This window comes from Carassius carassius, chromosome 30 (genome assembly GCF_963082965.1).
Source record: "Carassius carassius chromosome 30, fCarCar2.1, whole genome shotgun sequence".
NCBI classification, from domain to species: Eukaryota; Metazoa; Chordata; class Actinopteri; order Cypriniformes; family Cyprinidae; genus Carassius; species Carassius carassius.
The window spans coordinates 7171847-7199705 of record NC_081784.1 but is presented as its reverse complement, the minus strand read 5'-3'; the positions used below and the strand labels follow the sequence as shown (position 1 = coordinate 7199705).

Genomic DNA, 27859 nt, shown 5'->3' with positions numbered 1-27859 from the left:
CACACTGTAGTTTATGCAGTAAGGCAGTGACTAGAACTAGATCACACTGCCCCCTGCCGACAGATAAAGCACATCACTAGTTGTTTGGCTGGCTGAGGGTCAACAGGAAGTACTACTTGTGTCCCACCGCAGTTCTCAAGCGGAAAAGGTTGTGGCATTGGCGACAACGGCAATCCGTATGGCGTCCCAACAACGTAAGCAATAATACAAGTCCTTCTCCCACTATGCACTGGCTTTTCGATTACAGTGACAAACGTGGTGAGTGTTTTATCTCGCATCTAGCGCGGAGTGGGCGTGCACGACCTCAGTTCGTTTAGCGCGAGGCCTTCCTGCGGTGCACGCGACGCGACTCCAGACGAGTGTGCAATAAGCCGCGTCTAATTTGCGTATAACTATATATGTACCTTTAGGAGATGGTGCCAAACGATTGTTGTTAATAAAAGTGAGTTTAATTCGGTCTGGTGAGCGCGTGAGGTACTCGCAGGCTGGTTGGTAAAGGCCCCCTGCTGTTAGCCGAAGCGTGTGGTGGTTTGTTTTGTGAGGCTTTTCTAATGCCGACTGCATCTATAGCAAACGCTAAAACTGTTTCTTACAGCTGCCTTCTCTTGTTCAGAGAGTGTCTATGAATGTGTGAGCTGCTGAGGGCTGCATGCGCTAGCTGTCTGTGCACGTGAGCCGATCTGTAGCCAAAATAAAACACCAGTGGCTCTGACCAGTCTACTCTGAATGCAAAATGTGTGATTTTGGTCATTAAACAATTTAAATGTATATCTGCATTGAGTTTGTAGTCTGTAATGCACTTTTGCAGTTTGACACCTGATGCTAACGCCATTCTTTGTTTTACTTACTGTTCTAATTCATTTTGACAATCTGTTCAGTAGCTGTGTTATTATAAGAAGGGGAGACCGGGGCTAGTTGTCACACTTTTTACTTTAGTGAATATTTCATATAATTAGGCACATAACTTGATGTAGGTTTTTTGAAGTTGCTCTAAGTTTCATGGCATTTAAAATAATTAAATATTTCATTTCATTATGGCTTGAAATGAAGTATTTAAATATATATATAAGTATGTTTTAACTTTTAAACACACACAAGGTTAAAAAACATACCTTTTAAGCCTTGGCTCTCAAAAAAAAAAAAAAAGTTATGTTGCCTGCAACATTTAATACCCACTGCTAGAGTAAACAAACATTTGTGCAGTTGGATTTTGGACTTCTAGACAGATATAGCTTGTAGCTGGATACTGCCCTTTTGAGAGTTAGCCCCTGCCTTCCCTATGTCGGTGTATGGTTTGCAACATATTTGTATATAGTTTTGATTTAATGCCAAACATGCTACATTTTATAAAGCATGGGAAACTGTAGGATTGTTTTTGTTCTTTTTCCTTCTGCAAACTAATGAGCATTTATTTGGAGTTAATGTCATCAATCCAACTCATTTGTAAAAATGGTACACATTAGAAGATAATGCAGTGTTAAAGATACATTTATAACAATTACCTGTTTTACTGTTCTAGAGCAAACCATACAGTGCAGGAATTGATGGATATAGCTGGTGGTCCATTCAATCATCTGGTTCCCAGTGACCAGTTGGATGATTCCTTACTGCTCGGACAGAACCTGGAATGTGAAGCTAGTGATGAGTTTGAAGCGGGTGACGGCCAACCGGAAGATTCACTGAAGAACATGCTCAGTGACAAAGATCCCATGTTTGGATCTGCTATTGCCCAGTTTCATCTGTTAGAAAACGAAGATGTCAGTTTTAAGCTTGGGAGCTCAACCGGTACAGTTAATTGCTTTTGAAGTCTGTGTTTTGAATTCAAAGAAGGTTTGTAGTTTAACTACTTTGACTGTGTTTTGCTGATGCAGATCATGACATGACAACTGCAGGTGTCAGTCAGAGTCCATCTGATGGAGAACACAGTCAGTCCAGCTTCTCAAAGGGCAGAAGACAAGCAGGTCATTTACAGAGGAGACAAACAGGTACACATAACAAAATGAACACAACTGGATTGCTTTGAATCTTCTGAATCAGCTTGCAGTACAGCAGTAAAACATTTTTTTACTTTTTTGGTAAATATAAATTTGTTTTTATTTTTAAAGTTAAAATCAAAATACAATTTTAAATGTCAACTCGTCAATTTTAATATATTTTAATAATAATGACACTTATAGTCGTCTATAAGTGATTTATAACAAAGTGTATATAGTATGCCCATATGAGTATCTAGTAATTAAACCAAGGAATTACACAATATTTTTTTGCCTCTATGCATTGGAATTTAAAAACGTTTTCTCTATTTTAACCATGAAAATCATGCTTTTACAGTCATTTTACAGCTTAATATGTTACTATAGACATTGGCCTACCAAAAAAAGCTGACAAAAAGATGCCATCAAATATTAAATGTTGTTTGTACATTAATTTGAAGATTGAATTTGAAATTATTGCAATATAAATGTATATTTAAAAACTTTAATGTTAGGTGGGATTAATCGCAAAAATGTATTATTTTTTTTAATCGATTGACATCAATAGTTTAAAGTCATCTGGAACCAACGTATTTGCCCGTTTGCTGTGTTTGACTGCTCATCTGTTTTGCCACTGTGAGTGTATCGAAACCATTTTTCTCTTTCAGCGAGCCGCGGTCGATTCAAAGGCAGGCGCACAGGTCCTGCACGAAAAGCAGCCGAGAGTAACAAGCAAGAGTCAACATGTAGCAGAAACCCGGTTGGAAATAAAAGCCTTGATGCAAAAAGGGAAGCCCTGCTCAGCCGACGTTTTGGAATCCATGAGGTCGATTCCTCTATGAATCCAGTAGTTGTGTTACGTCGATTAACTGTTACTGTGGGGGGCTATAAAATTGAACTGCTTCCTGGCCCGTCGCATGCATTTGGATCATTTAGCACAAGCGCTCTTCATTCTCTGGGCTTCCAGGATGACAGCGTCACTGCCGATGACCTTGCACTCAACTTGGGACAAAATCAAGATGATGGCACACAAGAAGTTGTTAATTCTACACAAGAGGTTGTTGGGGAAGTGAGCGTTGGCCAGTCAACTAGTGAAGACATGCCTATGGATTTTGGGCCATATGTGAACCCTAATGAAGTACAAGACACTAACAGCTCCATGTCGCTCAAGTCCAGTGTGGACAACACCACACCAGCAGACGCCAAAAACAATGACCAAAACAGGACCCGAAAGTTACGTGCACAAAAAACAGGGAACAAGAATGGCAAGCCGGTTCAACCTGCAGTCAAAAAGCTTCTGAAACACAAACAGGCTTTGTCTGCTGCCAAAAACAAACCATCTCATCTCACCAGGCCAGGGCTCTTACAGAAAGTATCCAGACATCCCAGAGATAAAAATCTACATACAAACCGCCCCAAAAGTCATAAAGGAAAGCCCATTAATGTTGGCTTGAAACGGCCAGGTGGACCAGTCACTCCTAAATCACCCTTAAAAATTCAAAAGGTTCAAGTTGGAAATCCTGCAAACCAAACCGTAAAACCACCTGTTCCGGTGTCCGCTACTGTCAGCAGAAAACTGTCCTCTGATTCTGGTCCACGTGTCAAGTCAGTCCAGTCTCCTCATCCTCTAAAAAAGCCACAAAATCCTCCCACTCCAGTAAACAAAACAAACACACCTGTGACAAACAGCCAAGGAGAAGAAGAGCAGGAGAAGGTCAAGATCAAGAAGCCAGAGAAGATCCAGCAAAGACACAAGAGCAGAAACTCTAGGAGTATATCGATAGAGGAGCCGCAGCTTTTTATCCCTGATAATGCCCCTGTGGTGAAGAAGGAAGCTGAGGGTGACCCTCCTCCTGAAAGCGAAACTGTGTGGGATCCCAGCAGGCACTGTGGATTATGCAAGAAACCTCACAACAACCGGTATGGACTTTAATCTCTAAATCCATTCATATGTGACCGTGGACCACATAACCAGTCTTGAGAGTAATTTTTTTTTCAAAATTGAGTTTTATACATCACATGAAAACTGAATAAATGAGCTTTCAATTGATTTATGGTTTATTAGGGTCGTACAATATTTGGCCAAGATACAACTATTTGAAAATCTGGAATCTGAGGAATCTGCAAAAAAATCTAATTAATGAAGAAAATCGCTTTTAAAGTTGTCCAAATGAATTCTTAGCAGCTCATATTACTAATCAAAAATTAAGTTGTGACCTATTTATGGTAGGAAATTTACAAAATATCTTTATGGAAAAGGATCTTCAACATGATCGATAATTTTGACCCATACAATGTATTTTTGGCTATTGCTAAAAATATACCCCAGCGACTTAAGATTGGTTTTGTGCTCCAGGGTAACATATATCCAGACATCTTTCTATAAAAATGTTATGATTTTTAATTGTGCATTCTTTTTCTTTCTTTTTTTTTTTTTTAATTTAGAACATCTTTGCCATCATCTAACACTCACTTAATCTTTAAAAACACTAATAATTTAATAACACTGACAAATGCCGACCTAAATTCATTTATAGCTATTAAAATTAATAATCTTAATGTTTTATAGAATTTTTACAAAATATATAATTCACCCCTTCCACAATTTAAGGCCTAAAAAGGTGTTAAATCAGAGCAGAAAGTCTTGGCATTAATGTTGCATGCACTGCAAAGTTTCTCAGTATGTTTTAATAATCCTATCTTATACCATTCTTACCATTCTTTTTTTTTTAATGAATATAAAAGTAATGGATATTGGTTGGCAGTTCAATTGTCACACTTTGAAGTGTTGCTAATACAACTCATTGTGTGCTCCCTAGATATAAACGTTTAGAGACCAAATTGATGTATTGGTACCTTCAATTTATTCCTTATATTTTCTTCACTTAGTCTTAAAATGTCTTACTTTTACCTTCATAAAACCTAAAGAAATCCTAATCAATTGGTAGTTAGAAAAAAAGCTGTTTGTTAGATCTTTATGGGCTGAAGACAGACCTGTAAGTTTCATCATCACTGCTGTTGTCTGATTGTTTGATTAGGTTCATGGTGGGCTGCTGCCGCTGTGAAGACTGGTTTCATGGGGATTGTGTGGGTCTGGATCTGTCTAAAGTGCAGCAGATGGAAAAGGAGGACCAGGAGTATGTGTGTTTGAAGTGCTGTGCAGAAGATGATGGGAAAGTCGATGCTCAACCCAAGGGGCAGTCAGATGAGAAGTCATCTGCTAAACAAAAACAGAGACCCCAGCAGTCGGTCACCGCAGGTGGAATACGACCCTTCCAAAAAGTAAGCAAACAAGTCAAAATGTATGCATTGGTCAACATAAAATCAAGAATTTTAGGAAGTATTTATGAAGTTGTTTTAATTATAAAGTGTTGTGTAACTGCCATATATGAAAGCATAGATGGGAACCAGTAACTTTCACTTAAATCAGGTGAAAACTTGAGATTGTGCCTGAAAGTGTCGTAAAAACCACAGGCTGCTGAATTAACATTAGCATGTCATTGCCTCAAATCAGATTAAAAGGAATCTAGATTAATAGGATCTGATTTGTCCTATATCAACCTAGTGCAAAAACAAAGTTGTATTTTGATGATTGCTTATGGCAGATTTACAGTCATATTTTGTTCTGCCCTTTCTGATTTAGCTCTTGATTTGTGTGATAGCCACCTGCTTTCTTTAAAAGGGTTTGTATAAATCAGCTTTTCTATATTATTTACACTGGGTGTGAAGGGCTTAGTTAGCTTTCACTCAGAGTAGGTGGATGGTTCCTCACAGGTGTGTTCACATGGACAGGTGTGTTACACACTCACATATAGCTACCATTGATATGCACAACCGGCGCAGCGTCATAGAATGTCTATGAACAGAGTCACGCCCACTTTTAGGGGAAAACAAACCGCCATAAAGTATTGGATCGAGGAAGTGGACTAACCTTACAACATGCCAAAGAGTTGTTGGGTGCACCAATAATGTTTGTAAAACCCCAAATTTGAAATTCATGGCTACCTGCCATCATCATCCATATCTTGCTGTTATGGAAATATGAATTACGTATGATGCTAATCGAAAGCTAAGCCAGGCTAGTTGTATGGCTGAGCAGAAAAGTGCACTCATTACTCTAAATATAAAGACATAATATATACATTTAAAGAGGTTTACTTTCAAATACGAAGTAAAATCATTCACTGGTGAACCTAGTGACTCAGTGAGGTACGAGTAAATGTCCCAGTAAGACACTACTGGCCATTGGGTGGGTTGTTACACCAGTTTAACACTGGGAGAATGAAGGGACGACGTACGTGTTTTTAAATTGACCAAATTAAGTTTGTGGATATATCTTTCACTCTCTGTGGCAGGCAGAGTGGACATATAATTACTTGACATGTTTAGTCTTAGGGATTTCTTAAGTTATTCATGCATGCCGGCTGTGTACGGATATTGCTTTTCGCCGCTATTTTGTATGGAAGTCTATGGGAAATCTAGTTTATTTTCCCCTAAAAAGGGGCGGTGACAAAATTGACAGTTACGTTCCCGGATGTGCCGGTTGTATGTATATGGCCACTTGAATTTGTTTGGCTCAGATTGCAGTTTTCACTGCTATATTGTAGTACTCATTTTTTAATTGCTTTTTTTAACAGAATGTTGGAGAACGACGACCGTCAGAAGATTCAGCATCAAAGGGTATAAATATTTCCAGCAGTTATTTTATACACCATTTACCCTTATTATTTTAAATGATTGTCAATTTATTAATAAAATGATCAAATATTAATAAAATTAATTTGTCCTCGTTCATATTTTAAATTAATACAAAATGATTTATATTAATAATTTTAAATATTTGCAGGACCAAGTGTAAAGCATGAGGCGAAGAAAGTTAAAATATCACCCGTGTCCTCAAAGAAACCGTCCACTGGACATATAAGACGAAGTGTTCGGGACTCGCTGGAGGAGATTCTTTTGAAACGGTGTGTGAATGAGATTTTTGCTAGATTATCGGTTAAGTTGGTCAGTAGCTTTTCCTTGTTGCTGAAATAAAGCGGTCTACCTCTTGTATTAAGTGTATAATGTTAAGTTGTTCATATTCTCTTCAATGTATCCTCTTATTTTACAGACTGAAGGAGGCCGATTTAAAGATTTCATTGGACAAGCCTGCTGAGTTGGCCAGAAGAATGGAGAAAGAGCTTTTTGCTCTATTTCAGGGTGTTGACAGTAAATACAAAAATAAATACAGGAGTTTGACTTTCAATCTGAAAGATGCAAAAAATAATGTAAGTAATTTAACATTATTTTTGGTAATATAATGATTGTTTTTCAAAACTATACAATTTTGGGTTACACTTAATTTTAAGGTGTCCTTGTTACAGGGTACTTATGCATTTAAGTACGGAGTTATTAATGAACTAAATATATGGTTCGGGTTAGGGTTTCTTGCATGTTATTATAATAGTAAGTACATGTAACGTGTAACAGGGACACCTTAAAATAAAGCGTTACCCAATTTTGCAACCGTATTGTAAAAAACCTATAAGATTTTATATTTGACAAAGTATTAAATGTCTCTGGGCAGCATATTTTCACTGTTTAGATTCACTTCTAAAAATGTAATGATGTGTTAATGAAAATAAATGTTCTTTTGCAGGTGTTATTCAAGCGAGTGCTCAAGGGGGAAGTTTCCCCTGCAGATTTGGTGCGTATGACTGCAGAAGAGCTGGCCTCTAAGGAGCTGGCTGCTTGGAGACGAAGAGAGAATCGACATGTTAGTAAAACATTGTGAGATTTTGGAAATGCAGCAGAGCTACAGTTTATTTTTTGTTAAAGTGTTTAACTTCCTGAGCTAAATAAATAATAATCAGTGGGACATTTGTCCATCAGAAAAGTAATTTTTAAAGTCATTCCGATTTTGATATTGATTGTTGACCTTATTGATGTTTCTGCTGCCAGACGATTGAAATGATTGAGAAAGAACAGAGAGAGGCAGAGAGACGTCCTATCACTAAAATCACCCATAAAGGGGAAATTGAAATTGAGAATCAGGAGCCTGCAAAAGCACCAGAGGCCATAGAGGTTGAGGTGAGATTTGGGAGACTTAATGCTCCATTCTGTGCAGCTTTTTAAAAATATATTTTCAAACAATGAAAAAGAAAATTGCTTTCTAAATTTTCCTTGTTTGTCTTCAGCCAGAGCCTGTGCCGAAAGCTGCAGAAGTGCCTGAAGAAAAACCCGAGACTAAAGCTGACAGTCCTAAGAAATCTATAGATACCACCAACTTGCACAAGTCTCATCTATTTGACCTCAACTGCAAAATCTGCACCGGTAAAACGTTAAAATAAAGTTCAGCCTTTAAAAACTTTTTTTTTTTTTTGGGTGAAGGGGTTACATCATACTAAACTAAAAAGTATATTGGGTCTATTTATGTTAAGCAAAGTTATTTGCACAAAAAACAAAGTCTGATAAATTAAGTCCATTAAGAATCTCCCTTTTTTCATGTGAGATTCAGCTTGTGTACAGGAATTTTATTTGTTAAAGCTGTTAAACATTATTAAAAGGAAACTTATGTCAAAGTTGCAAAATGTATTTATTAGTAAAGTTTTCAGAGTTACAGAGTGTTTTTATGATGCAATAAACTCAACATGATTCTGTTTCTCTGAAGGTCGCATGGCTCCACCTACAAAGGAAGCCACTACAAAGGTAGCAAAAGTGGCTACAACAGTTGTGAGGAGGCAGTCTAGTACGACAGATGAATCTCTGCACTCCACAATTACTCCTACATCAGCACTGATGGACGATCTATCTTTAAGGGCTATGGAGGAAGGTCTCCTCAATTTTTTGCCCGAATCCAGGTAAGATTCCTGATTAAGCAAATTAAGTAATCTCATGTTTCAAAAACAAGACTTTAAATTACATTATGAAATTGTTGCTTTAATAGGTCAGATAGTCTAAGTAGCAAAGAAGATACAGCTACTTTCCTCAGCAGTTTGGAAAGCCTATGGAGTGGCTTTGTTGATATGCCGGCAGTGGCAAGGTTTCTAACAAAAGCTTATCCTGTCTCTGGAATACTGGACCACCTAACTCAGGTAATGTGGCAGTCAAACATTTTGAAGTACATCCAAATATGTCAGTGAAACATAGGAACTGATGTGTTAGAAACATATCGAATCGTGTCTGCAGGATTTGCCGGACAACATCCAAGTAGGTGGACGCATCTCTCCTCAAATAGTCTGGGATTATGTGGAGAAAATCCGTGCTTCTGGGACAAAGGTGAATGATTTATCCTTTGATTAGTCATAGTCTATATATGACCATTTGTATTTGCTTTTTGTGACTTTTACTTACCCCCTTCCAGGAAATATGTGTCATTCGTTTCAGCCCCGACAACGAGGAAGATGAGATCTCGTATACTTTGTTGTATGCCTATTTTAGCAGCCGAAGAAGATATGGAGTTGTTGCCAACAACCGCAAACAAGTTAAAGACATGTATCTCATTCCTCTTGGCTCCACAGAAAAAATTCCCCACCAGATTGTTCCGTTTGATGGTCCAGGCAAGACTTTCTGTTTTTTAGGGCAATTTGTAGTATCCGCATGATTTTTGCAACAAAAAATAATTGTGTAATCCTCCACATTGTAGGAATGGAGACCAATCGCCCCAATCTTCTTCTTGGATTGTTAATTCGCCGGAGACCGAAAAGTGACTTTGGGGTAATCCTGCCAAGCGATGTCCGCGAAGCTCCAAGTTTCTTGGCAGAAAGCAAACCTCATGTCGATTACCCACAAAAAGCTCCTGAGGCTCAAGACACGGAGCAAAGTTTTATCAGCGTTTTGGGGAACACGCAGAAAAAAGACACTGCAGAAAAAATTAAGTCAGTCGTCGAAGAACCGATATTGGATACGGAGACCGATGAGAATGTTTGTTTGCACTTTCTTCCTGGGGTGCTGAAGTTGCCCGGAAATGCGGCATCGTCTTCGAGCGACACTGCGAAGAGTGATTCTACATCAACTGAGTCCAAGACTCCAACTGTTGACAGTGGAAACCATGTAGCAATCCATCCTAAACCTACAGCCAGCGTTCCTCGACTTGACCGCTTCATTATCAAGAAAAAACACCCCAAAGCTGTTAAAACAGAGCAGGTTCCACCCAGCTCGAGTCTGGAGACCAGCTCGGAAAAAAAAGAGAGTGGAGTCATACTGTCTCTGAGTGACAAACCTGCAGATGTTTCAACAGAGAGTTTCCTCTCTTCTCTCACGGCCACTGAACCCAAAGAGGAGTCCATGACTGGCAGCACAGCTGCACCAGCTAGTCAAGAAACAAGAGAAACCACTTCATCAGATGCACCAAGAGATTCTGTTAGTGACGGCTCTTGCTCTGTCCCCAAAAATGAAACAGTATCAAGTACCACCAAGACTTTAAAGATGTCTTCATCAGCTGAACCTCCTGAGTTAAAACAACAACAACCGGAAAGTAATTCAGAAAAGAAAGTTACTCAGCAGCCATTAGCACAACCGTCTCAAGAGTGCAAAGCCATAGAGGACATCCAAGCCATCAGCACTATCTCCTCTTTTGGGAAAAACGAAGGTCTTAAGCAGTCCAGGACCTTTTCTTTTAACCATAAATTACATAATCCAGCCCTCATTTTTCATTCCTATTACACTGGTCCACCTGTTCCCCAATATTTTCCTCCTCCAGCCAATCCTGCCCCTTACTTACCCCTTCAACCACGGGTTCCTCCACCCTTCTCATTTCCTTCTGGTCCACCTCCCCCACAGATGTTCCCTCCAAGTGATCCTCACATGCACGCTCCACCTTGGCCTCAAACCGTCCCTCCCCAAACGCACCCTGCACCACCTCTGACGAATGAGTCAAGTTTACTGACCTCTTCGCCCCTGAGCAAAGATGAAAAAGGCAAGGAGAAGTCATATGGTGACTTGGGCGACAAGCCGTCCAGACGGTCCGATGAGACCCACAGGAAGGACAATAGAGAAAGAGACCACTATGACAAACACCATCACAAAAGCAGGCACTACGACAGGGACCGCGAAAAGCACAGGGAGAGAAGTCACAGTCATAAAGAACGCCACTCGAAAGAGGACAAGCATGAAAAACCCAGAGAGCGGCACCACAGCAGCAGTCATAACCGGGACAGGGACAAACACAGACGGGATTCTGATTATGAGAAACACAGGAGAGACTCGAGAGAAAGACGCTCGTGATCTTGGCATGGAACCGCTCTAGTTTCCTTAAATTTGTAAAACAGTAGAAAACTATTTATAAAGTTGCAAAATGATTTTTATATGGAAAAGCAGCTAGTACGAGATTGTGTTTTTTTTCTGCAATCTAAACAATATATTTTCTTTGTGTTTTTTTTTTTTAAATGTAAATTTTCCCTACCTGGCTTTTCAATTACCCACTAACATTGTCTTCACAAGCAGCTGGTTGTAATCAAGAAAATGAAACTACTGTTGTACGCAAACTGCCATGAAACAAAACATGTCATGGTTGATGAGAACAGCTTCTTTTGCTACACGTTTTATTTTTCGGTTTTAATTTTTTCAAATTTGGCTTCTTAAGTATTTTCTATATTTCATGTGACAAATATTTCTTTGTACATTTTGGCTTGTCACACAACAGAAATGTGCATATTTAGCACACCGTGTTTATGTACAGTTCATAAAATGTTTTTATTATTAGTAAAGCGACTGAAATGAAAGTCTTTGTTTCTTAAAGAGGCTTATTTTTTTTTATTGACATACACTGTAATTAAACAACACCTGAGATCACAGAATAAGGTACGGTTTATTTCACAATAACAAAAAAGGAAATAAGACTACTATTGGGGTAAATGTTTTGATTGCCTTTTATGGTAGAAGTTGAAACTATTTACCATTAAAGAGTTAATACATAAATGCAGAAAAGTCACCCCATTATTTAAAAAACATACACTTTTGGAAATGATGATTTTCTTTCTAACTCACTGGCATATTCTATTCTACAGCTGAATACCTGAAATTAAATATCAAGTTAGCAACAATACGCACAACCATTTTTTCTACTCTTCCCCTCGATAGACATTAAAACCTTCACTGGTTTGTAAAAGCTCCAACTGTCTGATGTCCCGATACAAGAAAACATCTTTAATGCTCCCATCAAACCCTTTAGTAAATACACCAGAAGTAACTGACGCCACATCTCTTTTCAATTCGAAACCCCCTAAATAAATCGCCCCTCCATAATTAACTGCTACATACCGTTCAAAGGGGTCAATGTCTTCAAAAATGACTCTCTCCTCATTCACATAGACTTGGATGAGAGTTCGGTTGTGAGTGATAGACAGGTAATTCCAGTAATTACAGCAGAAAGTCTTTTGATACACAAGCGGAAGAGCAGTTCTCTCACCAAGATTGACTGAAACCTTTAGATAACCGCCCTGCAGCCCAACCGCTAGATGGTCATCGTCTTCACTGTGTGCTTTCCCCATCCAAAGGATCAAACCGTCCCCTGATGAAGTAGAAAAATTCAGTGCCACCTCAGTGTACATCAAATTCCTAGATTGGTACTTCAGATCCTTGTATTTCAAATAAGAGTTTCCAGTAAACCTTAAAGTTCTCAATGTAACCTCTTGATCACAGTAAGTCCCAACCCATCCCAAAGAACACATACATGAATATGAAGAAGACGTTGTGTTATGGACACAGACAGAATTGTGTTGACATAGATTGTTGACACAGTGAACTGATTGCTGGCACCGTGAACCAGTCCACAACGAGGGGCAAATACACCTGAATGAAGAAAGTCCTGCTGGATGGCAGTAGCCACTGTTCAAGCAAACCTTATATCCACATGCTGTCCCGTCCCAGTCGCCAACATTGGCTCCATCCAGTGCACCTGTCTCTGTAAGAACAAGGTCCTGCCCGTTGACTATGACCTCTCGAATGCTGCCTGTGAATCCCACTGGCTCCTTCTCCATTGCTTCTGGGGACACTGTGTTCAGGGAGGACACGCCACCAATGAAAATATTTGTGCCAACATCTAGAGTGGTCGTGCCTTCCGAAGAGTTCCTGGTTACAGCTTCATCATCCAGAATAAGAAAACCATGGTTGCCTTCTCTACCAGTCTGCACCGTGTGCCACCTCACGCCGGTCACATCTACACGTTGTGGAGACTGTAATACAATAGTTTCATTTCCCAGATTATAGCGGAGCTGCACAAATCCGGCTGACAGGGATACGCTGAGGAAATCACCTTGGATGGGTAGAGAATAAATGTGAATTAATACAAACTCTAAATTATAGTTATTGTTTTTATTCACACTTTGTTACTGAAAATATCTTAAATATAAACATGTATGAACATGTATTAAGGATACATTTAAATGGTTTAATTTAACAATGTAACTTCAAGATGCTGTTTTACCTGACCGACTGCTCAAGTATCGTGAGGTGTAGAACAGGATTCCTTCCGGTGAAAGAGTTTGAAACTGCAGCTGCAGATGAGTTCTGTGCCTCATGTTGATGGGAGGAAATGACATCCAAGATGATTGATTCCCACTGAAGAAGGGATCACTGATAGATACAGCTGGAAAAGAGAGAGAAATCTGAAAGCACAGTGTCCAATATTTACTATCTGAATATTAATAAGCTTAATTAAGCAACTTTCTTGACTTTCATAAACTGAATATAAAGCATTATTATATTAAAATATAGAGTACGTATAATTTTTTATAATAAAGAGTATAATTTTTTTTCCAGAAGTATAAAAGGCAAAAATATTTAGCTTTTATTTTGATAATTTTTTTAACACTAACTTGACATATATAAAAGGCAACAAAGTCAATCAAATTTTATTTATAAGGAAATTAATTCTTCTATTCAGCAAAGACACATTGAATTGATCAAAAGTGACAGTAAAGGCATTTCAAACAAATGCCCTCTATTCCCCAAAGAAGCCTGCAAAAAACATGATTAAGATTTAGTTTTTGCCATTTCAGGAATAAACGAAATATTAAACATTAACATAGATAAAAGAGTTATTTTAATGTGCCATTATATTTCACAATATTACTTTTACTGTATTTTTTATCAAATTATTGTAGCCTTAGTGAGAAATAGTGACTATTTAAAAAAAAAAGTCTATGTCTGTGCTGTCTAAAAACAAATACATGTAAATGTGTATATACTGTATAAATATGAAATGAATTATATTTTATAATATAATAACTGTAGTGGTGTTTAAAAAAAAAAAAAAGTACACTATGTTTGTCTGAATGCTTCTGCAGAAGTCCAGCGGTTCCCTGGAGGTGAGATTGATTGTGGGCTAACCTTGCTGGCAGAAGAGTCCAGCAGAGCCTAGGGGGCACTGGCATGTGTATCCATTGGGAAGGGGCACACAGGTGGCACCGCGAGCGCAGGAGGGAGGTGGGATGTGCTCAGCATCACAGAACGACACTTTCTCTGAGCAAAGAGCACCTTTCCATCCTAACACACACTGACAGCTGGAGGGGGAAGGCCAAATACAAACAGTTAATAATATTTGTCAGTCATTCACACGCACAAACAGGTGCTTATTCTGAAGTGGAAGTCTTACTACACAGAGGATCCAGAGTCCACACAGGTGCCTCCGTTCTTGCAGATGACCAAGCTGCACAGATTAACACCACACTGGCCCACATTACGTCCTGACGCCAGCCTGCCCTCTGACCCTCCTGGAGGAAGAAACTTCCCATCTCGTCTCATCCGAAACAGCAAATCGAAAATGCAGCCTTTACAGCCAAAGAGAGAGAGAAAATCATGTCATTATTTACTCACCCTCATGTTAAATGGGGACTGTAAAGCTCCTAAAAGGACAAAAACAAAGCAGCAAAAACAAAACTAAAATTACTTTAAAAGTAGCACTATATTATAAGTCTTCAGAAGCCATATGATAGCATTGTGTGCAGGAATAGAGCAAAATATACAGTACCATAAAGTCAATATACACAATATCAAAAGTTTGGGGTCAAATTAAAATTTTTCATTCAGCAAAGATGCATTACATTGATCAAAAGTGATAGTAAAGACCTTTAATTAGTCATAACTTTTTTTTCTACAGTGATAAGAAATGAAAAAGAGAACATTACTGTTTTCGCTGCATTTCTGATCAAATAAACGAAGGAATGAATTACAATTTAAAATATTTTTAAATATAAAGTTCTGTAATGTTATCATGGGTTTCGAATTGTAATGTTTCACAATATTGTTTTAACTCTATTTTTTTTACCAAATGAACGCAGATATTTGATCAAATAAATTTAAAAAGGATAGATGTCTTTCAAACGCGCACGCACGCACGCACGCACGCACGCACGCACACACACACACACACACACACACACACACACACACACACACACACACACAAAAAACTTACTGACCCCTAACTAAGCTCTTATAATCATTGGGGCAGTAAACTCTGGAGGCATCCAATGAACATCCAGCATGCCCCAGATGCCTTTTTCTAAAAGACTAGTAAATGTAACATTGAGAAAAAGAGGGAACATTTGTGCCATCACTGAAAATTTCCTATAATAATATCATCTAATTCTGGCACATGGCTTTCTACAGAAATGACAAGAAAAAATAACAGTGCTGACAAAGTGTGGTTATTTTTGGAAAAGCCATCAGGGAGGAGAGAGAGAAGAAATCCATGAGTTTGAGCTTTGATGCTGAAAAAGAAAAATCTATTCTGTTCCTCTTTTTTCAAATAATAGAAAACAAAAATATACAGTAAATGGCAGATACAGATGAGTGTTGCAAATATCAAGAGTCTTGAGCTCCATGAGATCAGTTCATATTTTCATAGGTGGGTATTAAATTCAGATGATAATTTAATAGCCAGTAAATAAACATTTAAAAATCATAATCAAGCAGTAATTTGAAGTTGAAGATGCCCCAAGATAGCCGTTTCAAAACTATATTTTATTAGCCCAGTAGACTAGGCCTACTTTAAGTGAATTACTCTAAACTGAGGGATGAGTTGAAATTATGTTATGTGGTAGAGAATAACTTGGAGCATTTCTTCAACAAAAGCGACTAAATAACAAGACATGCAGTGATTGGGAGATATCTTGGCCCACTCAGCTTCAGTTTGAATATGTTTTCATGATGTTGTGCTTGAGATCATTGCACAGAATTTCAATGAGGCTGCAGTCAATGGGCAATTAAATTACATTTCTTAAATCACAGACACTGGTGTTCTGGAACAGAATGTCTCTATTCAACTCGGCAGAAAACAATTTATAAGAACAGATTTATGAAGGATTTTCAGAGAAATTTGTTTTGCTCATGTTTCATGAATGAGGCCTACTGACTGTAAAGCATCCAAACCCTGAGACAGAAGATCAACTCCATCCCACTCTCTTCAGCGTGATTCACAGCTGTTATGAAATGCTATGTAATAAGACGACAGAGACAAAAAAAAACACACCATCAGTCAAAAGTTTGGACACACAGAATCTGAAATCCTATCAAGCTTTAGAAGTGTACCCTTCAAGGAATGGCTTTTGACATCAACCTGCAAACACTATATTTTGTTAGCTTTAAAATGTCTGTTTCAATAAAGCTTTGCGATGGATGATTGCACACATATTGCACACAAGGTTAAGGGTCCCCTCAGAGCTGCAGATGTTCATAAAATAAGCAGAACAACAATTCACGCATTTTACTCTCTCTACACATCACTACACAGATGATCTGATTGATTTCATCATGAACTAGCAATCTGAATCAAGACAACAAACGACACCATAATGAAGAAACACACACACACACACACACACACACACACACACACACACACACACACACACACACACACACACACACACACATTACCTTGAAAGCTGTTCTGGAATCGAGAGCCCGCAGGCAATAGCTCAGGTGTGTATTCTTCATATCCACCTACATAAAGTTGACTAAAGGTGTTCAAGCCCACCAATGGTCCAGGGGATATACCCATCCTCCTCTTGTGCCCATCAACCTGTTCAGAAAAGAACAAACCAATGTGACGTCAGCAGGTCAAAAAGACCTTAGAGTCAAAATCAGTGACTTAGAACAAGAAAACGCTTTGAATTTCCATCCTCCATTATTTTATTTTATTTTTGGTCAGCATTCTTAGAGGCAGGCTACTGGCTTTGTCTTGCATTTCAAATGAATAGCAATTATTATTTTATAATGGTACTTACATCTTGAATACATAAATGCCAGAAAAACATTTTTTTTAATGAGTATTTTCATGTAGTTTTGTGCTATAAATAAACATATGCATTTATTTGAGAAGCAAAATGTATAGCTAAGATTATAGTTAAGATTTAAAGTTTAAAAGACATAGTTACATAAAAGATACTTCTTAAGATATTTAATATATATATTCCCATGAGATTTTTCAATAAAACTGGTTTACGCTAATTAAAAAAAAATTTAAATTATATACAGTATTCTCTAAAAACAACACTTAATATCTCTATAATATACATCATGTAACTTATAACTTTAAAACTATTTTTACTGGTAAGCAAAATTTAATTTTTATTTCTTTAAATATTTCTAAAATAATTACAATTATTTATACATTTACTATATCTATTACATTATTATTACTATTATTATTATTAATTATTTATCATTTAAAGATGTTTAAATATTTTTATTGGTACACAAGCCCCAAATATTTGTTTAATCATTATAAACAAAATATTAACTACCTTTATTTTTCATAATCAATTGTTTTCTGGATTCTTCATGACTAGCTGCAGCATTTATTTGAAATCTTTTTTTAAACTATAAATAATAGTTAAAAACACTATAAATAAGTCTTTACCATCACTTGAGATCAATTTAATGCATCTTTGCTGAATAAAAGTATTAACTTAAAAAAAACACACAAAAAAACAAAGACCTCAAATGTATGAATGCTAGTAAATCTAAAAAATAAAGTTGTATTAGCACAGAATACAGTAGGTCAGACCAACCTTGGCCCCCAGTAAAGCCAAGCCTATATATAAGTTTTATTTAATAATGTTTTATATTAATAAAAATAAAAAAACATACCTTCAGCCATCCGTTTTTTAGATGTCTTCCGAAGTGCACTGTGTGAATGTTGATCCTCGGATCCAGGCGCTCGCTGATAATTGTTGCCAAACCCGAACCGAGATTATACTTATGAACAATCCTGCCATTCCGCACCCCCAATGCCAAGAAGTCGTCACCACTGATGCCTTCATAGAAACAATAACACACAGAATCCAATTAGCACAAGCAGTGGGGACAAAAACTCTGAGAACATACTGGAAATCTGGGATTTGTATTTCCCCTTTAAACCTCGAAATAAACGGATTTAAGTTTTTTAAAAAGTGCATGAGGTGACTAATCGCTATGCAAAAAAGTAACAAATTAGAAAACTATGTCAAGTTGAAGCCTTTTCACTGGTGGTTCATGTCAATCTGGACATCTATAAAATGTCATCTCTTTTTCTTTTGAGCTGATGGATCTAATGCTCCAATTTATCTGGCCAATTATCAGGTGAATAGTTGCCTTCTCATCCTCTCTGATTCCTTCTTTTTGATTTTGTTCTCCACTGTGCTGCAAGGCTCCCTTGACAATTGCCTCGTTATTCACAGCGCTGTCCTCTTCTCTCTTTCCCTCGATGAATCATCCTAAACTATAATCCCGAGAGACACTTGCTGAACTGAGGAAGATTCATACCCCCTTACGCTTTTATTCAGCTGCCTGTCTTTTGATTAAACATGTTCGTAGCAGTGACGTGTCGGTTAGCAGCCACTGAATCTGACCTTAAAATAAATTGCAGACAGTGGCGGAGGAAATCAAGGCATGAGGAAACTTGACCGAGATGCTGTGTCTCTCAAAACGACAGCTCCTCTTCTTTCTTTTTCAGATCTTTCCCTTATGGCAGAGAATAAAAATCATCGCCCCGTTGTGTGCATAGATAAATTGTCTCTGCTGTTGGGTCCTGGACTTACACTTACAACACATTTCACAGCAGCTGCTCCATTAATATCTCCTAGTTGAGTGATACTATTTCTGAACCTCACTTCCTCTAACATGACTTCATCTAGTGCTGGGAAAACATTTACAGCCAAACTGATTCCAACTCTTTTTTTTTCTCCATACACCAGTATATACGGCATAGTATGATGACCTTTGAGGGATGCACTGAAATCAAAGTGAATAAAGAATGATGGAGTAACAAATATAAAGGGATAAGACAATATTCCCATTTTCACTTACCTTTTCCCTTTTGCCCAGAAAAGAGAATGAGGTTATTTCTCAAAGCAGAGACATTATTGGCAAAGGTGAGCTTCAGGTGGAATTCATAAAAATGACCCATACTGGGAATAGAAGGATAAGCCACATAGGATGAGTATCCAAATTCATCAAGTCCACTAAACCTGGGACGAGTGATGTTGACAGCTGCAAAGAAATAGCAAAATAAATAAATAAAACAAATTACTATTTTCAATATACACAAACAATTATTTAAATATATGCATTAAATAAAATTCAGATTTAGAAATGTGTTGTAATAAGCCTGTAAAATGAAAATTTTACTGAGGTGAAGTTACCAGCAGCTGTCTGAGAAAGAGACACAAGATGGAGATATTGCACTATTTATAACGCTTGTCAAATTCTATGCATTATTATTATTATTTCTTATCGGAACAAAAAATGCTGCTGCTAACAATTATTATGGTAATTCTGTTCCATTTTACCTTTGGAATGGAGACTGGTCGTAACAGTGAAATCTGCAGAAATCAGAATTTGTGAAAAGGCTTTTACTTTGGACAGTGCATTTCAGAGGTGGAAAATCTCAACATTTAATCACCTGGTCCATCAAGCATCGCTCAGAAACATTTCAGCCTGGGTACATTAAGCATTTACACACGTTTTCTCCGGTGAAAAAATGTGCTACCTAAAGAGTTTTCTCCACCCCTCATTTTGTCTTTATGAACTGTGCAGTCTGCAAAGGCTCTCCGGAGGATTTCTCTGGGAACAGCGTTGAAGTTCTTCCCTCTGCTCTCCTCTTGAATTATTGATGCCTTTTGAAATTGCACCTATATTACCTTGTCACGGTTTATTTGCAAAGCGCCTAATGAACGATTCGAATGCATTTTAATCAGGTATGGCTTGATGGGGCCAGCTGTATTCTTAACTCAGTGTCATGTAATGGCTCTGTAATATGCTACCTATGCAGAGTTACATTTCTTGCTCCAAGTGAAATTCGTTAATAAACTGGCCATTTATTGATCTGACATATTGGGTACTTTTTGAGAATGCCAATTACCAACTGCAGTCCTGTGTAAGGGTGCGATTTGAGCTCATTTGCAAAGTCAAACTGGGTTTCTGATTCTAACATTCAGAAGTGATCAGAATTGCACTAATTAGACTACTAGAAAACTCTTGCTTTCCCTGATATATTTTTCACTTCTGATACCCTATTATTTTTTTTTCAATTATTCTAATAACTAAAAATGTATCTTTCAACGTCCCATATGACAGGATAAAGATATGTCCACAAATAACCATACAACTAACGTTTAACTTTTCATGCAAATGCACTGCATGCACTGCTTCTTTCTGCTGTATTATTCAGCTGCTGTTGCTGGAGGTGACTAAAGGAACAAGAAAACAAAACCTCCAACTCACTGGCAGTTTTTACAGGTGACATATTACCCATTTATTTCCATTCGTTCTAGTCAAAAACCATTTGTGTGTAAGGATTTTGCAGTTGTGAAATTCAATAGCTTTCTGTCAGCTGTGTTGGCTGGACCCGGAGACATTTAGCTTTTTTTGAATTCCTTCTCTTACCACTGACACACACACAAATGCACACAAAAATGAAATAAATAGACATAAAAAAAGATATGCGCATGTGAGCACAATGCTTCCCACAAGATGATTCTTTAATCTTTGGGTACATAGCCTGGCGACGGTGAAATGAAAATACAGGAAGTCACATGATGTGTGAGTTAAGGCAGTAAGGCGGTTTAGGACAGATGTGCTATTATGTTATGGGTCTATTTTAGGTGAGTGTGATGTTAACACAGTCTGTCCTCTAAACTCCACTGTAGCCTCAAGCTGCTTTCAGAAACACAAGCTCCCATGATCAATCGAAAAAAGATCAATCTATCTGTCTGCCTGTGAATGCTGACTTCTAAAAAAGCGAATTCTTGGATAATAAAACTGCAATTATGCAAATAATGGATATTAAGTCGGTCAGGTCAAAGTTATACCTGTATTAATAAAAGATAATAATAAAAAACCATGACAGCTGTTATGTTTGAATAAAAGTATTACTGGCAGTTTATGCAAAGCTGAATAAATATACATATTAGAAACTTTAATAAAAAAAAATAGAAAAGATTGCCTTGGGAACTAACTGAAATAAGTTTTCATTTTAGTCATCTTAGGTGAAATAAAAACAACAATGTGCATGGCAGTGTTATTAAAACTAAAAATTGTTATCAGTAAATGAAACAAAGCTGGAATACAACCAGTTATAAACATTAGATAAAAATCTTCAAAACTTTGTAAAATATTTAAATGTTGCCATGGCAACTTACTGAAATAATTTAAGTTTTAAGGATTGAAGTTTTTGTATTTTTTACATTTGTAGTTCTTGTACTGAAATTAATATAAATAATAGAATGGAAATATAAAAAAAGAAGAAAAAATAACATTACATTGTGAAAAACTAAAATATAAAAATAAACACTAATTGAAAATGTTAACACTATCATAGTATTCAGATAACACTAATATTACACTGATGCATAACAGCCATTTTTTCCAATAATAGTTTTTTTTTTTCTTGAAAGTTAATTTAAGCAGTTACTTTGGATGTTACCACATAAATCACATTTGCTATGTTGCCTGGCAACTTAAAAATTGTGTTTGTGTTCTTTGAATCTTATTTTCAGAGTAACCCATAAATACATGTATCTAAATGCAACACTAAATCAATACATAAAACAGACTCAAAACACCCTTCCTATAATTCCATTAATACAGGCTCTTTTGAAGACGTCCTGCACTTCTGAAGTTGAGTGACTGTCCAGAGACAGCAAGGCCTTGGTTACTAATCAATACTGATTGATGTTATCTGCTCTTATCAGCCTTTAAATTCAAATGTCAGTCCCACTCGGTGTGACACTTGGAGATTAGAACACTATATTTGGCATCGGGCTCTTTACTGTCTGACAGAGCCATGTCTGCTAGTCCTGCCAAGTGGTCTTCAAACCATGCCACCCAATTAGATTACAGCAAAATAGCAGCAGTTCTTTTCCCTCTAAGCGCAATTGAGAAGATGAAGAGCTATCTGTGTAAGCAGATATCAGACTTTAGCTGATTTAACACTGTGAGGTAGAGCCGGGAAGAGAAGTACATTAGTTACACAGCGCTGTAGTATGTCTTCCTAGCTTTGTTATTTGAGACAATAAAACAAACCCAACTGCAGCGAGTACATTCTGTGACGTTGCTTTGATAAATTACGTTTCAGAGTAGCCTAATTTAAAGCACTCTGTGTGCTCATTATATTTGGATGCATATTACCAGTAGACACCTCGAAAGGTCAGTGCACGTAGTGGAATCGAGTTAGCAATACAACGCAGACTGGCAGTTATCCTCGAATGTTCAGAGTTCAGAAACTGTTTAGTGAGTTTGTAGCGCGTGCAGAGCACTTAGCTTCTCTAATTGGAACCGTATTTCAACGGCTTGCATCAGTTAAACTAAACTGCTGGGAATACATTTCAATCTACCACCTATGGGTCTAACCTCAAAAACGGAGGTGCTCGCAGGAGATGGAGGAAAACAAACCTCAGAATGCAACAAATATCAAACAAGACACCCTCTGGTCATGCCGGCTTGATTGTGTCTCCATGGATATTGGTGTAGATCACAGTCTAGGCACAAACCTTGATGGGACCTACCCTCATCGCAGAGGAGACCCTGCCTTCCATAGGGGCAAAGACACACTGCTTCGAGCCGCGTCTGGGGAACGCAGGTGGCGCCGAGCGCACACGGGTTTTGCTCGCAGGCGGTGAACTGGCACAGCTTACCGGAGTAAAGCGAAGGACACACACAGAACCAGCTCTCCGCATCACTGCACACAAGGAACCAAAATAAGCGGGAAAAGCAGAGAGATCATTAGTACACCAATGAAATGTAACCGTACTGCATCATTACCTTCAGTGGAGTTTGCCTAGAAAGCATAAATTGGGAAGGGGCATTGGGGGGAGGTGGGTCAAAAAATCAGAGGAGAATACAAATGAAAATACAGAGCAGAAGTGATGGAAGTCATACATAACCGGCCTGAACTCTAGACCTGATCTAGACCTCAACTCTGAACTGATCTTGCAGTGCAAGACTAAGTAAAAGTGCAGTTTTTATTCTTTTGCCAAGTAAAAAAAAAATCCATACCTAAGGAAATCAATAGCACTTGATTTAGTATATGATTAGAATGATGTATACTCGAATAAGATGAAGACTCCCAGTCAGTGATCTTGTACAGGAGTACAACAAATGCAAACAAATTGTAATATTTAATGAAAAAAATATAACTAAATTTGATGTTACAATTGACAGAATTTGACATTAATACCATTTAATGCTAATTTGTAAACTGGTGAGATGGGTCACAAGAGTTAAGTGACAAAGTGTCACCTTAATAGAAAGTAATTTTTTCCCAGATAATTTTTTACACACACACACACACACACACACACACACACACACACACACACACACACACACACACACACACACACACACACACACACACACACACACACACACACACACACACACACACACACAATACAGAATATTCCTAAACCCCAGGCATGAAAGGATTTGAATGACGACTACCTATTCAAGGAGATTTTGAATCCACTCATATTTTCATATAAAATCACTGGTACGCATAAAAATGCTACAAAAATAATGGCAAACAACACTGGATAGGACAACATGCAACCTTCCCAGTCTTTAAGACACTAATCAAATGACCTCATTTGTACACAAGCACTCTTTGCACCATTCCCAGGCAAAGACGGTGTAAGGTTTGTCACTGCCTTTCATGACAGCAGGGGGTAATGCCACGGCAGACTGTGAGATTATTGCCCTGCATTATGTAGAACATGCAAACACATCTGTTTCTGTGACTGATTGCCCTTCACCAGCCATGCGAGCTCAGACTGACGCAGGGAACAGTCAGGAGGAACATTCAGGTGTCTGCTGTATGTGGTGAGCCCAGAACGCAGCCAACACAGGAGATGTGTTGAAAACTCTTCAAAGAAAGTCTTGACATTGCAGTGACATATTCTGGATTTTGATCATGGCTCTTGTATTGAGAAAAAAAAAAAGAAGGAAAATAGACAAAATCAAAGTTGGAGTTTCTTGGATTTTAGTCTATTAACTTTGAGGCCATCTATAGATAATAATAATAAAAGTAATATGATACACATACATATTACACACACACACACACACACACACACACACACACACACACACACACACACACACACACACACACACACTGCATATTATCCTGTATCACACTGCATAAGATCTCTGTAAACATTAACACAATTCACTTTTTAATTAACAGCCTTTCTACTCTGGAACTAGCCATTACTCAGTGTCTTCAGTGTCACGTGATACTTAAGAAATTATTCTAATATGCTGATTTGGCTTAAGAAACATTTCTTATTATTTTCAAAGGTTACAATTTATTTTAAGGTGTCCTTGTTACAGTGTAATTATACATTTAAGTATGGAGTAATAGAAATGAACTGTACTTACTATATGGTTAGGATTAGGGTTTGTCTTAGGGTTACTTACATGTAATTTTGCATAATTAATTGTTATCATAATAGTAAGTACATGTGTAACAAGGACACCTTAAAATAAAGTGTTACCTTTTCAAATGCTAAAAATGTTTGTTTCAATTTTTTGTGGAAACTGTGATGCATTTTTTCAAGAGTCTTGGATAAACAGAAAGTTCAAAAGAACAGCATTTATTTAAAACAAATCTTTTGTAGAATCATATAAGTCTTTATGATAATGTCACTTTTGATCAATTTAATGCGTCTATGCTGAAAAAACCCCACCTTTGAACAATCGTATATATAATCTTCTAAATTTGCCAAAATGAGAATCTTTCTTCACTCATTGTATTTTACCCCACAAAATTGGATTAAAAATGCAATTAGATGTTAATTAAACACCCCTCATTGCATTGCAACTTCATGAGGTCACTGGACAAACATTTTACAATTGTATAATATTTGGTCAAGCTCTTAGAAACATACTGTTGCTAATATGGTTCACAGTGGTCATCCTGCATTCAATTATATAAAGATCCTGATTTAAATGAACTCGATGACCATGGGGTATTATGTAAGACAGTCAAGAGACCGAAACCAAGAACATTTGTCTGGTGCTTGGGCAGAATGGAGGTCAATCAGAGGTCACTGCTACAAAGCAAGAGAAAAAACACAGAAACTTTTCTTTGTAATCTTATTCAATTTAGTCAATTGCCTTCTTGACACACACCTATCCCAGCAGACATAATAAGCTGCCAACACCACTGACCATTCAGCTGCACAAGTGAGCTTCTGAAAGCAGATGTGTATGAATAATTTAACAAGGAAAGTGTTCACAATGTCTGCTTAAGTAAGGGTGCATCAAGAGAATAAGCTAAGCAGACAAAAAGAGTCTTTCCTATATTGCTTTTCTATAGCTGCCGCACAGATTGTAAACATCACAAATATCTTAGAGGAATCAGTAAAATAGATAAATCTTCATTCTGTTTAATAAAGTCATCCGATATTATTAAAAAAAGCAATGTAGACCCAGATATTTTAACAATACTGAGCAAATGCAGCATTTCAAATTCAAAGATCGCAGCTATAAACGCGACATGAGGCCATGGCTCACCAGAGAACCGAAATGGAGAGGCCGGTCCTCCAAACATGCTGGATTGCCTGTTTAGTGGGCCAAGCACTCAATTATACACTTGGGCGGGCGTGACACACTCAGTAAAAGAGTTTAGTACTCAGCTCGACAGCCAGGTGAATGATGTCACTTTACGGGAATGGAATGAACGGCTGATGTACAGCTGTTCGCTCCTGCCCTCCGCATGCTCCAGCCGTTACCCAGTGGAAGTGGGAAGAATCTGTCTCAAAGTCAAAGTATTACAACCGTTAAAGCCATGAATCACTGTCAGAACTCAACACTAGTAAATGGACTTAAAACAGGAAGCCAGGTTCTTTGAATGCTCACATGCTCAATGCTCACAAAATCCACAGCCATACATGCAATTTTGGAAATGTTTTGATGTGCCAGAGAGAAAATGGACGAGGAGAACGATGGTAAAATACCATTCTGGGAGATGGAAATAGAGACAGAAATTACTCTAAGCAGAAGCAAAAGGCAAAGAAAGAGCGAATATGTCTGAGAACCATCTGTTGAGAAAAACTGGCCTGCTAACATCAGCTGCTGGCTTTTTTGTGGCTCCATCCGCTCTTCTCAGCTAACTGGGATTACCATTAGGACATCTTCCAGGGCTATTATCTGCCTCACATGAGTGCAGCTAGTTTTATGCTTTTAAAGTAAATGCAGACTGTTATTTTATTCTCAATGCACAGGCCAAGTACTCTGCACTTGATGTAAAATAATAGCAGCAGCCTTTCAGACTAAAAATGAATGATTACATACAAAATATCTAACAAGCGAATCAAAAGAATCCCATGTGATCAAAGAGAAAACGCTGCAGATTTGTTTACAAGAAACTTCTCTGAAGATTAAAGAAAGGACAGTCATCCCCACAGAAAAAGGCCATTCAAACACAAACCAAATGTCGAGACTGGACTTCTCAATGGATCATCACATAAAGGTCAGTGAAGGGGGTAATGCACCAGGTTGGTTCTTGAGATACTTTATAAAAAAAAAAAAAAAAAAAAAAAAAAAAAAACACATTTCACAGAGCTTTTCCGAGATGAGTTTATAACCAGAAATGAGGATGCCACCATGTAAGACTTTGTTTAAAATAGAATACCTAAATAAAACATATATCAAATAATTCTGTCATTTAATAATACATTTTCATTCAATTATACTAATTATAACATTATTATTGTGTACAAATATTATTGGTAAAATTTATCAAATAAACAACAAATCAACAGGACAAAAGTTTGGAAAATATGAAAAATCATTCCATTCAGTTCATTCGATGATTGCTCAGATTTGTCAAATAACAAAATTTGGAAATTGTGAGTAATTATAATTAAAAAGCAGGTGTCTAACTGCATATTACATTTCAAATTATGAACCAAAAGGCAAGATCACACAGTATTAATGGGTCATTCTTTATGTTCAAACAAGTTGTCCATGGATTTTTTATTGCACTATATATTTTTTTGCTTATTCAGTATATAATGAATGAATTTAGCCCATCGATTTTGTACACAAAAAAGGTAAATGGCACCTTATCTCTGTGTTTGGAAGTGTTTGAGAATAAGTTCAGAGGCAGTTCTCTGTCCTTCAGGAGAAGCGCTCCACAGCTGTCAGATGTCCCTGAGCGTGCGCTGAGTGCCTGTGCTCACGCTGCTGTAGTACAGCATGTGATTGGGTCAGCAAAAGGCATTTCCGAGATTGACATTTACATGGATTTGTAATAAATATCTCTTTGGATGCAACTAAAAAACTCTGGTGGTTTTGTGATGACAAATTAACTTTTTGTCATGTTTTACACTTCAAGCCATAATTCCAGAACTCCGGTGAAGAGCACATAGCCATTCAGGTCAAGAACAGAAATGTGCTAAATTATTATATTC

The 27859-nt window shown here is 37.5% G+C and overlaps 2 protein-coding genes across 3 annotated transcripts in view; one reads left to right on the top strand and one right to left on the bottom strand.

Moving 5' to 3' along the window:
• The first annotated feature begins 60 nt into the window (after nt 1-60).
• LOC132110484 (PHD finger protein 3-like) lies at nt 61-11677 on the top strand. Of its 2 annotated transcripts, none has more exons than XM_059517128.1 (16): nt 61-194; nt 1520-1785; nt 1872-1985; nt 2642-3893; nt 5012-5255; nt 6611-6653; nt 6820-6940; nt 7087-7243; nt 7615-7731; nt 7917-8045; nt 8153-8288; nt 8626-8815; nt 8902-9049; nt 9144-9233; nt 9319-9514; nt 9601-11677. In XM_059517128.1, the coding sequence occupies exons 2-16, from the start codon at nt 1545-1547 to the stop codon at nt 11178-11180; spliced, it is 4758 nt and encodes a 1585-aa protein (XP_059373111.1). In that variant the 5' UTR covers nt 61-194; nt 1520-1544; the 3' UTR covers nt 11181-11677. The 2 variants fall into 2 exon arrangements, with proteins under 2 accessions (XP_059373111.1, XP_059373110.1); XM_059517127.1 differs by having other exon boundaries at nt 125-258.
• Nucleotides 11678-11712: 35 nt separating this feature from the next.
• eys (eyes shut homolog) overlaps nt 11713-27859 on the bottom strand; it is a 209230-nt gene continuing 193083 nt past the window's right edge. Inside the window, exons 40-47 of the mRNA XM_059517129.1 lie at nt 22946-23118; nt 19248-19430; nt 18051-18217; nt 16836-16980; nt 14551-14725; nt 14286-14458; nt 13381-13542; nt 11713-13209 (exon numbers count right to left, since the gene is read on the bottom strand). Coding sequence (XP_059373112.1) covers nt 12017-13209; nt 13381-13542; nt 14286-14458; nt 14551-14725; nt 16836-16980; nt 18051-18217; nt 19248-19430; nt 22946-23118 — 2371 coding nt within the window. The 3' untranslated portion in view covers nt 11713-12016. The remainder of the gene's footprint in view (nt 13210-13380; nt 13543-14285; nt 14459-14550; nt 14726-16835; nt 16981-18050; nt 18218-19247; nt 19431-22945; nt 23119-27859) is intronic.